Here is a 17,318-nt window from a genome sequence, read left to right on the forward strand (position 1 = left end):
CTGTCATTTTTGACAGACATGCAATGCTAAAGAAAAATAATTTCCTACTGGTACATGCAGGAGATTTTCATTGAATGAAGTAACTTCATAGAATGAAGTAACACCTAATTCATAAAACTATTTATATTTTTAAGTCAGTTTGCTGAGCCAGCTAAAATTGTTGGCAATATAAAGTGCTATCTCTGCCCAGAAATTCTCTCTTATAACTGGTTGCATTTACAAACCATCAGGTAGAAATATCAGTTAAGCATTTTTTATGGTCACTAAAATCCATAAAAGAAAATTCTGAAATCAATTAAAAGTCTTGCAATTTAGCCAAAGTTATCCCAGGACATCATTCCACACACTGTTTTAACTTTTGTGTCTCCTTGAGGCACTGTTCACCAATGGCAGCAACTCCTGTCTTCCACTTAATGAACTAAGCAAAAACACATTGTCATACATAGAGTCGTTTTTGGAAGGAAAGAAAGAGCTCTCTCATAACTGCAAATACAATCTCCAGCAAAATACAGCATTGAACATGATATAGTAAATTTTGAAAAAACATACCACTGAACTGATGACACAAAGAAAGTGCTGTACTATCAGCTGTTGAAAAGCTCTTTGCATAAACAACCTTACAGAACACATTTGTTCGCAACGTAAAGGCCACTTTACGACATTTAGCAATATTTTTCTTTTACTAACTGCCCTATAGAAATCTGTTATATAATGTGATTTGACAAGGCTGTCCGTGTTAAAAATAAAAAAACCCCTGCCTATTGAAAGTTGAAATTGAGAGACAAAACAGTCAAGGTAGAACAGCTAAAACCTCAATAGTCTACTTTTAGCTTCAGATGGATCAATTCATTAAAAAAGAATTTTTGTAATTATCAAGCCGATGTCAATCATAACTTCTAAAGCACTATGGAGGTCAGACAGAAGATGTAAATCCATACACAGTACGCAAAAAAAACTCAGCCTCAGGATACCTCTTATAAAAAAAGTGTCAGAAATTTAGTTCAGTGCATTATGAAACTAACAGGAACTTGCAACACACTGGGTTTTTGACTTTACTGAATTTAAAATATATAAAAGCCTGAGAAAATTAAAATAAAAAATCTTTGGAAGTCACGCTGGAGACAAGCATCAAAAATAATTACCACCGTAAGGTACCTTGCATCTGCTGTCACACAGATACATAGTCACACAGATACATTGGTGATTGGTAACAGTACGCTGACAAAGTATTATTAGTAGTCCCAGACTAGATCACTGACTACTTGAAATGACTGGCAGACAAGTAGAGCTGCATATGCTATGGCTCAGAAACACTTCCTACATAGAGATATCCAACCCAGAGGCTGCAGCATGGAAATGGCTGGAGAAAAATTGGGAGCATCTGATCACAACACTAAAGCTCCATTTGCAACTGCTGTTAGAAATAGTGACAAGATGGCAATTGGGATCTAGAAACAAAGAATGATTACCTGAGAAAAACATTTTAGAGAGCTGTTTTAGTTCTGAGACTTAAGGACCTGTATCAAAATATCCTTAAATACAGTTCTAAGCATTTTGGGTGTTAACCATAACTTCCCACCTTCGGGCCTTATCAAGTTGCATACTGTAAGACTACATATCTACAAAGCGCTGCAGATAACATTATTCTCCCTTTTCTTACATGACTTGATCATGTAGTTGTACAAAATCATCAGATACTGTTTTTTGCTGCTGTTCTTCCAAGACACGTCAATTCTCCCATGAATAATTACAAAGTGGAAAAACTTTTCATCACATAGCTGTACCTCTCCATATTTTTCACTAGAGCTTCACCAGTGCATCTTCTGAGAAAACAGAAAATTGTTGAAGAGAGTGCAGTTCAATAACTCAGCAATGACTTCAATGAATTTGAATTGTTCGAGTTTTCGCTGGATTGATGAAGAGTTTCTGCAGCCCAGCTGCAGCAAGCTGGCAGCAATAAATTACTATGAAAAATACACTGCAAACTAAGTATCTAACTATTTCTTGGCTTTTTATAAACACGTGGAAGCTAGAGGTAAAGCCTCTCATTTTACAACTCGGTACTTGCTTCTTTTCTTATTTCCTCTAACAAAGGTACTAGTGTAAGGCCAAATAAGAATAGAACTCCCTGGAGATGCCTGCTGTGAGAAGTGTCATAGCATTTCTCCATGACATTTCAAAACAACAGTTTAAGGGCAACTTTTTCCATTAGAAATCAAGTTATTTGAGGGAGTCAGTAGTTATAGTAAGGGCCGCAGTACAACAGATACATTGAATTACTTAATTTTCAATCTGAATGTACAATCCTCAAAGTTCAAAATACTTTCCAAAATTTCACATTTATTGTCTGCAAAGACAGACTCACGTGGACTTTAGCGCATGTAAATACAACTATAACAAGACAGACAAGTCTGAAGTTTGTTTTTTTTTTTCTTTCCACACAATAATTCTGAATGAAATTAAATGCTAGCCTATGTAAGGCCATAATCCTGACTATAATGCCCATATTTTCTCTTTGCTTTCTTTGGCATATTTCCTTGCTGAAATGTTCAGTTTCTTTAGAACATTTAAATGGGTATTTAGTGCTAACAAAATAATACTATTCTTACACTACTACTACTAATAAAAATGTACTGCAGAGATATACCTGGATGAAAGAAAAAGAATGTAGTGTTCCTTTTCTACCTACATATCATGATATTACCAGGAACGATTACTGCTCAATAACCATAACCATCAAATGGCGGCTTTTAACCTGCACGGTGACTACTTAACAATTTAAAAATCACCTGTCTTGTACTACTGAAAACTTTTAACCTTCTGAAATGGATTGCCTGAACTGTTTCTCCACCAAAGTAGGAAATGCATTTATACATCTTGTATTTCAATTACTGAAGATATCATCAAATTGATACAGGTTTAAGAAACTTCTTTTAAAACAAGAATTCTGACACATGGCAGGATTCCTGTCTATCATAACAGACAATCTAATTCATAGCAACAACTGCATTAATCATACAAACCTAAGCAGTAGGAGAAAATGTATGGCAATTATAGATAAGCTTCATGACAGAAAAAGAGTAGTTTGGCTTGTGGAACGGCAAGATTTTAAGAAAAGCAAAAGATATTTACATTGCTAAGTGGGTAATGTAGAACTCAGGATTTGTAAACATGGACTTTGATTAGGAAAAGGACTTCTCTTTTACATACTGCTGATAGGAATAGCCAGAAGTCCATCACAAACTTGAATAAAGTTAACTGTGGGTCCCTAAATAAGGACAGATTTTTGATTGTGCTGAAGCATTGCAGACCAACTTTTTATTAGAACAGTTGTAACAGTGAGCTGCAAGTGAAACCCAATGATTGCAACATTTGCATGTGCCAAGAAGTGTGACATCCCATACTGTATTTGTTGTTATAATTTTGATTGAAAAGAATTTGATTCAAAGAAGAAAGGAGAAGCTGTACGTGAATTACCTCAGTGTTTTTTTTAGTAAGTGTATAAAGTATTTTTTTAGTAGGCGCATAAACTTTCAACATGGCACACAAACACAGGAAACAATACCTATGCCTTCACAGAGATTGCATCAGAAATAAACAGAAAATATTTGAAAATGTTCATTTTTGCAAGAAAGGCAAAATTCAGATACAAATAACAAATACCAGTTCAGTAAAACTAACATAACTATGAAACACAAGAGTTTTAGGCAAATATTATCAGAGTCCTGTGCTGCATGAAAAACTGATGTTTGGTTGAATCCATGTAAGATCAGTACAAATATTCTATTGAAGTTGAAAGTAGAAGTCCATCAGTACCTGTTTTATTGGAAGCTGTTAATCTTATCTGTTTCAAATTAATCCTCAAAACTTTGTATTGCTCACAGAAACATCCTAGACCTCCTCAAGGAAACCCATTATGGGTAAAAACAATATATCTTAAAAGTGTTTTCAGAATCCTATGAAAGTTTATGAAGTTTACTGTTATTGCTGAGCGAAAAACATTACTGCCTTCCCTTGTAAGAAAATAGCAACAAAGCAAAATGCATAAATCTTACAGAAATTATCTTCATCATGACAAAATGTTTGCGTGGAACTTTATCTATGCAAGCCTAAATTTAAAATGAAATAATCCTTCTGGTAGGACTACATTTTGTAAACAATGGCACCCCAACATAATGACAGCATGGCTTCCTACCACAAATACACCACTAGACACAGCCACAACATACTAGTAACACCAATACTGTAACAGAGCCATATTGTATCACAATCATTACATGTGAAAATAAGACCTGGTACAATTCAAAGGATGACTTTTATTGTAGGAATAAAGCCCCTTACCTTGAAAAGACTGTTTGGCTCTGTCCACTAGTTCTTCAATGGGATAGCTTGCTAGGTCTCCTCTGGCATGCTTAGTTTTGCAGTAAGTACATGCATTGAGACACCTGTTTAGGAGATGAAAATATTCAGTTTCTTCCCAAGAATGCCTTTATGTGCACAACTATCTTTAGAACACCTGAAAGAAAGAGCTTTTATATGTACAACCAAAAAATAATAGTATTCTGTTTTAAAAACAACAAACTAAACTGATTTGAAGAGAGTTTTGATCTCATACTTCCTTAAAATACCTTTCACATTTACAAAGAGGATGAGAAAAATGATCTGTAGAAAACATGTATTCCAGTTCAAAGAGTGGGAACTCACATCTTTTTAGAAAGCTATAATGGGATTAACAGTTGTTCACTCCTAAATCATTACTAAAGACAAATATCCAAACTTTCAGTCCCACTATTACACAAAAATTCTTAGCTGAACAAGGAGGGGAAAATAAAAATTAATAAATCATGAAAACTATGCATATATTTTAACTAGTCTGTATCCTTGAAAACACATTTGAGTTGGATTTTCCTTATTACATTTAGCTTTTATAAGCAAAATAAATAATGTAATAAAGACCAAATCATCAACAGGGACAACAGGTTGGTACAAAAGATCTCGGAGCTTATACAAGTCTCCCATAAGAACCTAGAGGAACGAAGTAAATGCTTTTAATTTACTTGATATGGTAGTAAAGGCAGATTCAAAATAAGAGCAGGGAAGGATAAAACAAACAAACAAACAAAAACCATATCACTCACTGCAGGTTTTTCTTGGCTTAGCCTTTGGATCCTGGTCATACCATGAATGTAATAAACTTGTTAAGATGAGTTCATTGTACTTTTTTTTCCCTCTTCTCCCTCTTTACAGCTGACCTGGGCCTACATTTTTAATAGGTTAAATTGTTTCAAACTTTAAAAAACAACAACAACAAAAAAACCTCTTGTTCATGGCTATTGGATCTTAAATTCTTACAGCTTCAACACAGTAAAGGATTTGGGTGCTGAAAAAAACTAATGCTGGAACTACAGGAGTATTATTATATAACTTTCAAAAGAGTAATGAAGAGGCTTATATAGAACCAGGTGGTTTCTTAAGGATAAGGCACCAGCTACAAGGCTGTTTACCACTTCGATATACTAACTTGTCTTCTCTTAGTGTCTAATAATTCCATGAGTAGGTAATACTGCTTTGCAAACTGTAAAGGTTTTCCTTCCCAAAGATTCCTCTCATGCAGTGGTTGTACCTTAAAAAAGAATTCTAAATCTGAACCTTTACAACCTGCTCATTCCCATCCAAAGACAATTTTTACCTGTCAGATCATTTTTTGTTTCTTGCTTTTCTTTTGCAAATCAAGAACCTTTTACCGTGCAGGATTTAAAGCTTGTTTAATAGAATAGCATTTGAAATCAAGAGTATGAGCAGATAATTATTTTATGCTTGATCTGCGTCCCCTATTTAGGGAACAAAAACATCTTCTACTATGTGCTAAAAGAGGGGAGATTTAGATTAGAGGCTAGTAGGAAATTCTTCACTCAGAGGGTGGTAAGGCACTGGCACAGGCTGCCCAGAGAAATGCCCCATCCCTGGAGATGTTCAAGGCCAGGTTGGATGGGGTTTTGGGCAACCTGGTCTGGTGGAAAGTGTCCCTGTCCATGGCAGGGGGTTGGAACTGGATGATCTTCAAGGTCCCTTCCAACCTGAACCACTCTATGATTCTATTCTATGTCACTGGCCATCTGCAATATGTCACACAGGGCTTTCTTTCCCTTATAGCCCCAGAGGGCACTCATTTCTCCATTTCCCATCCATGATTCTTTCAAACACCTTCAAATTCTTCCAGGCTTGCAAAGACCATCTCCCTGTTCTCCCTCCCCTTCTCTTTTTTTGATGACAACTCTCCATATAACCCAACACTTAATTTCTAAGACAGCTGCCCTCCAGTCATCCCACTGCCACACTCCTTCCTCTCCACATCATCACATCATTCACTTTCTTTCTAAGCCAGCTTTCTTCCCCAAAGCTTTCTTAGCCAGCTTTCTTCCCCAAAAGAAGCATTATGGATTGGTGACGCTGGTGGCCACATCCTCACCATACTGCTACCCTTGCCATCAGCAGCCTGGTGCAGTGATTGGCACTGGCTAACAGCCAGCTTCCACCCGACACTTGCTCACTCCTCCACTCAGGGGCAGAAAACAAGGAAGAATGGCAACCAGAAAGCTTGTGGGTCGAGAAAAAGGTGAGAAGATCACTCACTAATTGCTGTCATGGGAAAACCATGGGGAAAATTAATTTATTGCCAGGTAAATAAAAACTTAATCCCAAACCTTTCCTCTCTCTTTCCCAAGCTTCAATTCACTCCTTCACTCCGGTCCTCAAGACACATCCTGCCCTGAGCAGCCAGGACTAGCACAGGGCAGCCCTGCTAGCACCCGGCCACCCAAACACAGTATGCGGGGCTCCAAAGCGCTGAAAGAAAATGCTGGCATGGGAGAATGCTGCAGGCAAAGCACTATCTATATCTTTACAAGGACACCTTATAAGTAGTCCCATCAAACGCCGTGTTGATCAGTGTTAGCCCACTGATGGAAGATGGGAAGATGTTTGTTACTGCATCCTTACAGCTCAGGCACGCAGCAGGAGCTTGAAAGCCTGTATTCATTACAGCTCCAGCAGGGTAGGCAGAAATCCTCTGCCACTTAAAGAAAAATAATACTGAGTGAATAAAAAAATAAATAGAAACATTTACCTGTTACATATATGCTGACCTACAGGTGTTTTGTTTGTTTGCTTTTGGTATTGATTGTTTTTTTCTTTTTTTTTTTCTTTTGGTTTTCAGTTTAATGTTTTCAGTTCTACTTATATTTCAAGGAAATTCAGAATCTGTTTCATAGAGTGGAAGCGTCTGCTCTTTTGCAACAATACATAATGGTTTGGCTTACACCGGTGATATATGCACTAATCTTTGTTGATTTTTTTTTCCAAAGCAAGTAAAATTGCTGGTTATTTTGACAATTTTCTCAGGTCATTAAGAGCAGACTTAATCTGAAACAATCCTGCCCCATGACCCCAGCCATGCTATCCACTTTAGATTTCTGATCAGTGTCCTAGGAATGTCTGAAAAATCCTAGGTCAGACATCACAACATGCATACGTACACTAACCAGACTTTCCTTCACCTTTCTCTAGTGTCTAGAAGAAATTTTATATTCCCCAAAGCTCACCATTTCCCCCACTGGTACCATAAAACACAAGATTACTTAAACACTGTCCCTTCTATCCAAAAAGGAGAATTTTTTCAGCCATCACTAAAGGGATGTACGAAGGCTTTATTTCTTGGGATGAAGTGAATTTTTAAACTCAAATTTAATTTTACATTTTTCTTCCTTAAACTGGGATTCGGGAAGAAAAAAAAAAAAAAAAAGATACCAATAACTTTTACTATTTACTTCAATTTACAAACTCTAAATACAGATTTATTAGAAAAGTTTGTGTTTCAATTGAAAAATTACTACCAATTCTTTGCCACCTTTAACTGTAACTGCGTGAAAAGGAAACTTTTATGGACCTTCTTCAAGATGGGTTACTTCATCATAAGCTTGATAACAATCTATAATTTCCGCAGCACTGACATTTAAAATAAACTTCTAACTTTATTCCTTGGTGATAGATATAAATAGCACAGAAAGTGAAATCCTAATATTCCAAAATGTTCCCAAGTCTTTGTAAAAGTATCTGGTTCACAGCCTAATTTCAGAAAGGACAAATCAAGTACTGGACAAATGGAATTCAAGTTGGTAAGTCACGCCATCACAAATCACACTGCAACATAATGATATACTTTTAAAACCTAGCACTAAATTAAGTGCAAGAAGACTCCATGAGTATTATTTTTAAGTGATAAAATTACAATTTTGTTATTCATTATATTCATTATTAGGTTCCCCTACTTAATAGCATTTTGTGTCTTTTGTTTTTTAAACTTCTTTACAAATTGTGTTCATGTATATATACACTTTTTTTTTCCTCTAAATAAAATATTAAGGATATGATCACCTTTATCTTGAAAGAAGATACGAACAAGGCAGAAGACACAGAAAAGAAACAATTCATCAAGGTTATTTAGTTTGAATGCAAAGGGCAGAATATGAATAGCATTATCTACTAATCTAATATGAATGGATGAGCCAAAGTCTAAACTAGCATCAGCATACAGTAAAAAGGATTGTTTACGCTATTTACATAGATTTTGTTTCATTGCCATATCGTTCCATTTAGATCATAAAGAAAATAGTATATTACCTCTTGCTCTTTTGCTTATAATTTACACATAAATCATAAATGTATTAGGCACTGTATGTATTTTGCTCTGCATTTGGATAATAGTATTTATTATACAGCAATAGTACTATAGCACCAAGAGAACTAAGTACTACTAAGCGCTAAATAGTGAAGTTATAAGTCTCTGAACCTTGCGAATAAGTTTCATATCTTCAATGTTCTTTTTCTAAAAAACTTAACAGTTTTTGACTCATCTCTTACTGCCTCTTCTCTTGACAACTTGGTATCTAGAAATGTATGAAAAAACACACCTAGCATCCAACCATATTTATAGGAAAGAACAAATACTAGTTTCTCATGCATCCTTAGAGTTGCTTTATAGGAAAATAATTTTTAATGTAAGTCCTGGGCTTGGTTACAGAGAGAGAATGGAAAAGTGCAGCAATAAGTGGGGAAAAAGAAGGGGAAGTTATTCTCCAAATGTTTATGATTGTTTCTAAAAGCTTTATTATTATGCTCTTTGAATATACTTCAGGGGGTCGCTGATTTAATTTTGGGTAGGAGCTGAAAGTTGGGATTTGGAAGCAGACTTTCTACCAAGTCTACACCAATTAATTAAATCCTATTATAAAAATATTGTCTAATATTTTATATTTATAATTTGGTCCATCTTTTTTTGGTAATCAAAGAGGATAATGAAAACAAAATGAAATAATGAAAACAAAATGAAAGATTTTGATGTAATATAGAAGAGGATGGATTTTAGAAAACAAACAAAAAAAGAATACTTCTAAATCCTATTTGTATTATACTTGTTAATTCCAATTTCGAAAATAATTAATCTGTTGGACTGCAGCTGACCAAAAATGCAGAGTTTAAACATTTTTTGTAGGAATGCTGAACTAACCACTTTTCATAGGTCTTAGAATTATCTTCTCCCGAAAGTATAAATGTATAACCCAACCACAAGTATGTGTAGGGTGTTTGTATTTTTCTCCCAATAAACCAACCTCTATTCCAAGTTTCTAGCGTAACAAATTATTCATAAATCCATGCTCCCACATCTTCAGACCACAGTCTATCAGTTGGAAAAGGGTTTTGGGGAACTCTGGACAACCTCACTGCCCTCTAAGATTTTCTTCCTTAATCTGAGTGTTGCGTCTCAGTAAGTGTCAGCAAGTGGATCTTATAAAACCAGCCCAGTAGGTAAAATTTCCTTAAAAATCAGACTTTATCACAGCTGAAAATCAAATATACAGGACTCAAAAGCCAGCAGGCTAGTAGTTGCAAATAAATATTTGTGTGTGTCTTAAAATGGAAACCTTCTTCAAACAGTTATAGTTGGTTTATAAATATTGCCTTCCATTAATACAGGTCAAAACTTATTGCATAGAGATACCATAGACATTCATGGAAAAAAAATCATTAATGGTCATCAAGTTTGCAATCACCAACTTGTTTTGAATAAAGTTTTTTTAGGGTTTTGTTTTCTGGAATCACTAAATCCTGTTTTTCCAACATCTTGAATTTAATAAAGTAGTTTGAATTATTAACCTTTTGCTTTGAATTATTAACATTTATCCAGCCATGTGCCCAATACACAGAAATATTTCACAACAACATAAATATTATCCACAGACAGATTAATACCATGGGATCGTTAAAAACTTTTTGCACGTTACCAAACTGAACATCATTGACATTTTGGTCAAGTGCCTGAAATTTTGTTGTAGAGACAGGAAACAGTGGTCTTCACATTGTTCATTTAGTACGTGCTCAAGCAGTGCATTAGATTAAGCAGGCTCTTCATTTTCAAAACAGTAATATTCCTTATAAAGCACACATTTCACATTAAAGGCTAGCCCTTACAGATGGAACTAATTAGAAGAATACTCATGACATGGCAGACAAATAAGGACTTCCCTTCAGTGGGACTAATCAGTGGATTTCAACAGCAGATGAGAACGAGAGCATAGACAAGGAGCAAAATCTTGGTTCCTCTTAAATTACTAAGAGCTGTGCCACTATGTTTAGTGAAGACAGGATCCCACCCTCAGATACTGGAAGTATAAAACATCTTTCACTGAAGGATGAGAAAACAGCTCAATTACAGACAGTGGTGTGCAATTAGTGTGCTATTCACTCACATTTAATGTGATTGACCAAGACCAAACATCTGCGAGCAAGATGGGAGAGCTGCAGAGCCGAGACAGTGTCATATGACAGAAGATCCCTGCTGCTCTGCGGGTGGTTAATTTGGGGCAAGGAGGGCAGTACAGCACTCTTCATTTCCTGAATAATCCAGTAAATTCTTGCTTGGTATCAACCTAATGAGCTTGTTAAAAAAAGAAAAAAGAAAAAAAAAAAAAAAAACAAACAAAAAAACACCAGCAGTCCTAAGCTGATGATCTCCCAAATTAGAAATTCAAGGAAGTAAAATATCATTAGCCACAACTGACTCAAAACATTTACTAATATCTGCTTTTATTATATCTGACTAGTTGTATAAATCCAGGGTTTTATGAAGCTTGCTCTAAAAATAAATCAATCTGCCAGTAGTACAGCACCCCTAACAGTATGCTGGAATATCACATCAGTACAAATACAGAAAGATTGCTCCTAACAGTCACCCTCACCAGCTCTCTGTACCTACCACCAGACTTCCTCAGGAAGCCTCAATAATTCTAGCACAAGAGTATTTTGCAGTAACATATAGCAGCTGTCCTGAAAGGGAAGCATGACTTGCTTGTTTCAAAGTATAACTCACAGAAAAGGTTTAGGCTTTTGTAAAATACTTTTAGTTTGTATTAAATGTAGTTTTGATAAAAATGCTCTGTAATGTGAGCAAAGGGAAAACTCCCTTTGCAAGCTTGATTGAGCAAAAGAAATAATGGAATGTATACTCTCAAGAGATGAAAGGGAGATGGAAACTACCCAAAACTTACTTAACAAGAGCTCTATTACTTAACTCTATTTATAGAGTTAAATATTGTGAATATTTGTTATTATTTTATCTCCATAAATGCTACTTTTAAATCTTATCGAGCCTAACTGCAATTGATCAGGACCAAAAAGAAAAAAAAGAAAACAAAACAGTTTATCAAAGAAAATATGCCTACTATGCCTACTACACCTAATTTGTTTTTAGGAAACTGTTATTGCACTTGAAGTTCAGACATTTTACAATAAAGCTTTTCAACCCACTATGGCATGGAAGATATTTGCTGTTAAAAACCTGAGGAGTGGGAAGTTGTTTTCACTTTAAAAAAGATTTGGGATTTAAAATATTTAGAAACAGTGGCAAGCTATTTCTCATCAAGGCTAATCCGTCAAAGCAGCAAACCACATTATTACAGAAATACTGTTTCCACTGTCCTGGTTTGTTCAAAGTGAGCTTGGACATGAGCCATAACAGCTACACCACATAGATACACTCAACATTACAACAAAAGTTCTGTGCTAAAAACAGGACTTCTCTGAAACTATGTTTGTAGCCAACTATTTTAGAAACTGCAAGGTCTACTTAAAAGAAAATGCATCTCAACAAAGCTTTAGCAGAAAATAGGATGGCCCTTCAAGACACTGTGCAGTATATGGGACTGTACATTATTTTCTCAAGGTGTAATGAAACTATCAGATGTTATTTTTTTTTAAATTCTGCAATCTATTCCAAGCACAGCAAGATTCTAAGAAGAAAACACTTCTGGAATTCTACTAGCTCTTGTTTACTAAGTTTTGAGTAGTTGGATCAAGGTGCATTACAATTTAGTTCTTCCAAAGACTTCCGAAGCCAGTGTTTTATTTCGTAACGTCTCACCAGTTCCTAATCAAAAGGAATTTGGAGACAAGGCAGCCCAGTTAGTTTGATAAGCTATAATATGATTTAATTCTGTACTTTAAATATTTGCATTTTGTGAAACTGAATTCCAGCAGTCAAGTGCAGGTAATTCAAAGGGCACAGCTATGTAGTTATACCATCACACATTGAATTTGTTCACTTTTAAGGCCAACGATTTAACGAGCAAAATCGAGTGCATCAATGTCACAGTGTTTATCTAAAGAACTGTTTGATCAATTATTCTGCCTCCAAAGTTCTGCAATTATTTGAATTAATTCAGCGTTCTAGATTGACATTAAAGGGTAAAGCAATCTACCACAAAGCTGCATACACTGGTGTTCCCTTCCCTGATCTACAATTGTGCATTGCTAGGTGTTTACTGGAAACTGCAATGACTTTCTCTGCAGTTCAAACTACAGCTCTGTGATTCACAGAGTCATAAGTTATTTTAGAAGCATTTCCAAATAGCTGCTGGGCTACACAGACCACAACTTTGAGGGCAGATCATGACAGTCACTAATGTAAGAAAGCAACTCAGCTGAAATATCACAGGTAGATAAATGAGGTTCTGTGATTGCACAGAGCAGAATGTGCCACACAACTCTAACTGCCAGTAATTGATTCTTTCAACACTTCATACAGAGCAACAACTTTTGGAGGTCCGTGACTCCTGGTCTCAGTCAAATAGAAGTAATTAAGGCAGTAGAAATAAAGAGTTAGGACAGAAACACCCTAGACAGAAAAGATCGTTTCTTAGAAATCTGCTCACAGCTAATCCTCAAGATGCAGTGGCAGAATACCCCAACATTTCAGCATGCATAAGCAACTGCTATTCTCAGCTCCCTCCTAATAAACAGCAGTAATTGGAAAATGACCTCTGAGGAAAGGATTTTTGGAAGCTTGCTTTAATTTATAAAGTTTGAGAGCTGTGAATTCACAGTTGACTCAGTATTTAAAGCATCAAACAGTATAATTTCATTAAAGAAAAACTCTACTGGGGACAGATAACTCAGCGTAACACATATGGAATGTGCTGAAAAACCTAATTGGCTTAGTAATGAACAATTTCATAAGCTTTCAAAAATTCAGCTTTCAAAGTTTTCTAGAATAGCAACTATGAAAAGAACAACTAGGACCAAGTAGCAGGGGGAGATGATAAGCACATTTAGAGTTCTGTTTCAGGAATAAAGCATCTCAGCTGATCTTCACAAGGGGAAGGAGAAAAACGAGAAGGGGGGATTAGGGTCAAGTGTCTTTTCTACAAGCAATCCACTTTATTTACCATGCATCTTCACAATGTTAGCAGCTCCTGAATCACCCTTGCAGAAAGCAAGGTTGAAAAGTAGACCACTGCCTGTGATAAGAGCTATTGTTTTTACTTCCTGAATGGCTTTTGGGACAGACCCTTTTAGAGTGGTGAAATCCCAGAGGAAACATCAGGCTGCAGTTCATTCTGTAGCATGCAGCAGGTATCACACCAATTCTTGGGGAAAAAAAGGTATTGTTTTCATACTGGTCAAAACATCCTGGAGGGAAAAATTTGTATTTCAACAGCGCTGAGACTACCAGGCTTAATTTAGAAATTATCTGAGATTGCCATCAGACCATTTTCCAAAAAAGTACTTGTACAATGTCTGTGGGAAAGTGGATCTGAATTGTCTGCGTAAAATAATGTCAGAAATAAGAACTTAATAAAAACAAACTCACCATTTATAACCTAGAAAGAATTGCTCCCAATGACTGCGTCTACACAAACCTTTCTGCCCCCAAATGGCCTACCAGTTGTAGCAGTAGAAATGCTAAAAACTCTGACGTGCACAAGAATCTAAGTATTATCTACAATTAACACTATGCTGCTGCTCTTAAATGACATCTCTGTGCCCTGTGATAAACCAGTTAGTCCTAGTGGGAAAAAAAAAAAAAAAAAAAAAGGTATGTGCAGCAGTCAAAAGAGATACATGTTTCAAGTATATAGTCTTTGCTATGTATCACTTTGTCTACTTAAAATGAGAGAAGACCACACATATCAACGTAATTGCCCAATCTGAAATCTGTTTGAGATTTTCTAAGCAGTTTAATGGACTGATTTACACAGTTATATAAATCCAATGACTGATTTATTTTAAAACTAGAAATTTAAACCAGGATCTTATATCTGCATTTAAGAGTCTCCAGGGAGATTTTCAAAAGCAAATGAATCCCTGATACAGAGTCACATAGCTAAGACAGTCTGATTATCTTCATGGACGTATCTTCCCTACTGCCCCAGCACCTTTTAAGGATCTCAAAGAAAATACTGGTTAAGGTACCAGCTATTGAAAAATTAGACAGTCTCACTTAAATATTAGGTTGCCTAATAATTCAAGTGATTTTCTCATTATTTTATAGTTTGAAGTATATTAAAATGTATTTTACTGTAAAAATACAAGTAAAAGCATACTGACAGTGCAGAAAAACAGGAAGCAGTAACCTTTAGTTACCAAATAACTAATCATCCTCAACTGCTCCATCTGCTTTAAATTCTCTAAATTTCTTCCCTTCCAAGGATTCCTCAGTTTTTGTTTGTTTGTTTTTAACTTTTCTTCTTCCATTTTCTTCCTAACTTTTTCCTGTTGTCTTGTGTTCAGTGACCATGGTGCCGGCAACTCTCCTGTGGTGTCCTCATGTCCCAGTGACTGGAACAGTCTGACTTTCTTCCAAACTGGTTGGCTGGTGTTTGTGTGCTTTGATTTCCTCTTTAACCACTCAAGTCTGTGGTGAGTCTGAAACTTTTCCAGTTCAACTGCTGCCAGCTTTGACAGAAACCATAACTTGCAAGCCTGCTTTTATTTTTTATGTTTTTATAAGCACAAAGACATCTAGTTTTTATCTGTTTAGACTTAACTTGAAGAAAATTCTCTTGATTTTTTTTTTTCTTTTCCTTTTTGTAACCTCCATTGCAACTCAGATAGTTATGGTCAGTCATTTAAAAGAAAATCAGAAGTGTCATGAATTAAGCCCCTAATGCATAAATCAGAGCATTCAAAAAAGGCCACAGAGCCCCTTAGGGAGTCAGGATCTAAACAGCCTCCAGACATCACAGGCTGAAAAATACACAAGAGACAGCCCTAGCCATCAAAAGCAAAACTAAAAAAAAAAAAAAAAAAAAAAAAAAAAAAGAGTGGACAGACAAAACACAAATTAGCTAAGCAATTCAGTTGTTTACAGACCCTAGTCAACACTTAAATAAATGGAAGTTTCTTCATATACCCACAGAAGCATTTGGCTACAAGAACATTATCCTTGCAATGGCTGACTTGAAACGATTTTGCAATCTTAACAGCGCTCTTAAAAAAGACCCAGTCTTTAGGATGACAGGAGTTTTGCACTGGCTGCCTTTGAAACTGCATTTCACAGGCTGTTTAACAGACCCTATAAGCCAACACCACTACAAACAGTACTGTTTTGTTCAGTGAGCACTGCAGACCTACTTCCCAGAGCTGCAGCCATCCTTTCACAAATAAATAGGGTCGATGATGTCATACTGTAAGACATTTGTTTGCCTGTATTAGCCTGGGTCAAAATGACATTTTCCTTGTGAGGCAGAATGGGCTGAAGCAGAAGAGGTGACGTGACCTTGCCTTGTACAAGGTGACTGAACCTAGCGGAGGGCAGGAGACGTCATGTACCTTGATTTCAAGCAGGCATCCACCACAGGCCACCCATAGAGCCCTTAAAACCTAATTTATTTCATAGGAACTGAAGAAGTAGGCAACAAAGCGGATGAAAAACTGGCCACACTGCTGGGCTCAAATGGTTGTGGTCAGCAGTACAAAGTCTAACCGGTGGCTGGTTAGGATCGGTGCTCCTCAGGGACTGATGCTGAGGCCAGTGTTATTTCACATCTCACTAACAAGGTGGCTGAAAGGATACAACGTATCTGCAGCAAACTGCAAGCTGGAGGTGGGGGAAACAGTTCATGTGGTGGAGGCCAAGCCTGCTCTTCTGAGGGATCACAGCACCTCGCAGAGATGTGCCAACAGGAACTTCATACAATTCAACAACTGAAGAGGAAAAAGCCCTATGTCTAGGACCGAATAATCCCATGCAGACGTGCAGGAGAGGAAGGAGGCTGACTGTCTAGAAAGCACCTTTGCAGATAAGGACTTCGGCAAAGGATTCAGGCAGACAATGAACTGAACGTGAGTCAGCAGCATGCCCTTACAGTGAAGAAGGTCATTGCTCTGTGCAACTGAGACTACACACACAAGAGTGAAACAAACAGGCTGAAATGATTAGGGCTTGGAGACTGCATCCGTAATGCTGCATCCAGCTCCAATCTCCCTGGACCAAAACAGACAGATACAAGAGTAAGCAAGTAGATAGGAGGGCCACCAGGATGATTTGGAGAATTCTTGTGCATGACACATGAGGAGAAGCTGAGAAAACTGCATTTGTTCAGTGTTAAGAAGATGAGATCTTACTGCAGTCTATGAAGAGCTAATGGGAGGGTACAAAAAGATAGAGCCTGTCTGGTTTTGAAGTTCAAGGTCTGAAGATGAAAAGCAAGGGACAGAAGTTGTACAGAGTGAATGAACTGCAATCAGAAGAAGCACTTTACTATGACAGTGTCCATATACTGGTACAGGCTGTGTCACAGCTGATCTCACCTCTTTGAGAGACTGGGACCCAACACCAGCACTATCCTTTTTTAGAGCCCAAAGACTTGCTCTGCTCCAGCACCAAGTCTGCAAGGACAGGTGAGTGTCCACATATGTGTGTGTGAGGCAAACATCTATAAGAAGCACACACTTCAAACTCCGCCTGAAGCATTCCTTCAGAT

At 36.7% G+C, this 17,318-nt stretch overlaps 1 protein-coding gene across 3 annotated transcripts in view; it reads right to left on the minus strand.

Annotated features, from left to right (window-relative positions):
• Positions 1–17,318, minus strand: part of CDKAL1 (CDKAL1 threonylcarbamoyladenosine tRNA methylthiotransferase) — a 427,133-nt gene that overhangs the window by 230,462 nt on the left and 179,353 nt on the right. For all 3 annotated transcript variants that reach the window (XM_082753985.1, XM_082753986.1, XM_082753987.1), the window contains one exon: positions 4,342–4,445. In XM_082753985.1, coding sequence (XP_082610111.1) covers positions 4,342–4,445 — 104 coding nt within the window. The remainder of the gene's footprint in view (positions 1–4,341; positions 4,446–17,318) is intronic.

The sequence above is a fragment of the Aythya marila genome (genome assembly GCF_965140915.1).
Source record: "Aythya marila genome assembly, chromosome: 2".
Lineage (NCBI taxonomy): Eukaryota > Metazoa > Chordata > Aves > Anseriformes > Anatidae > Aythya > Aythya marila.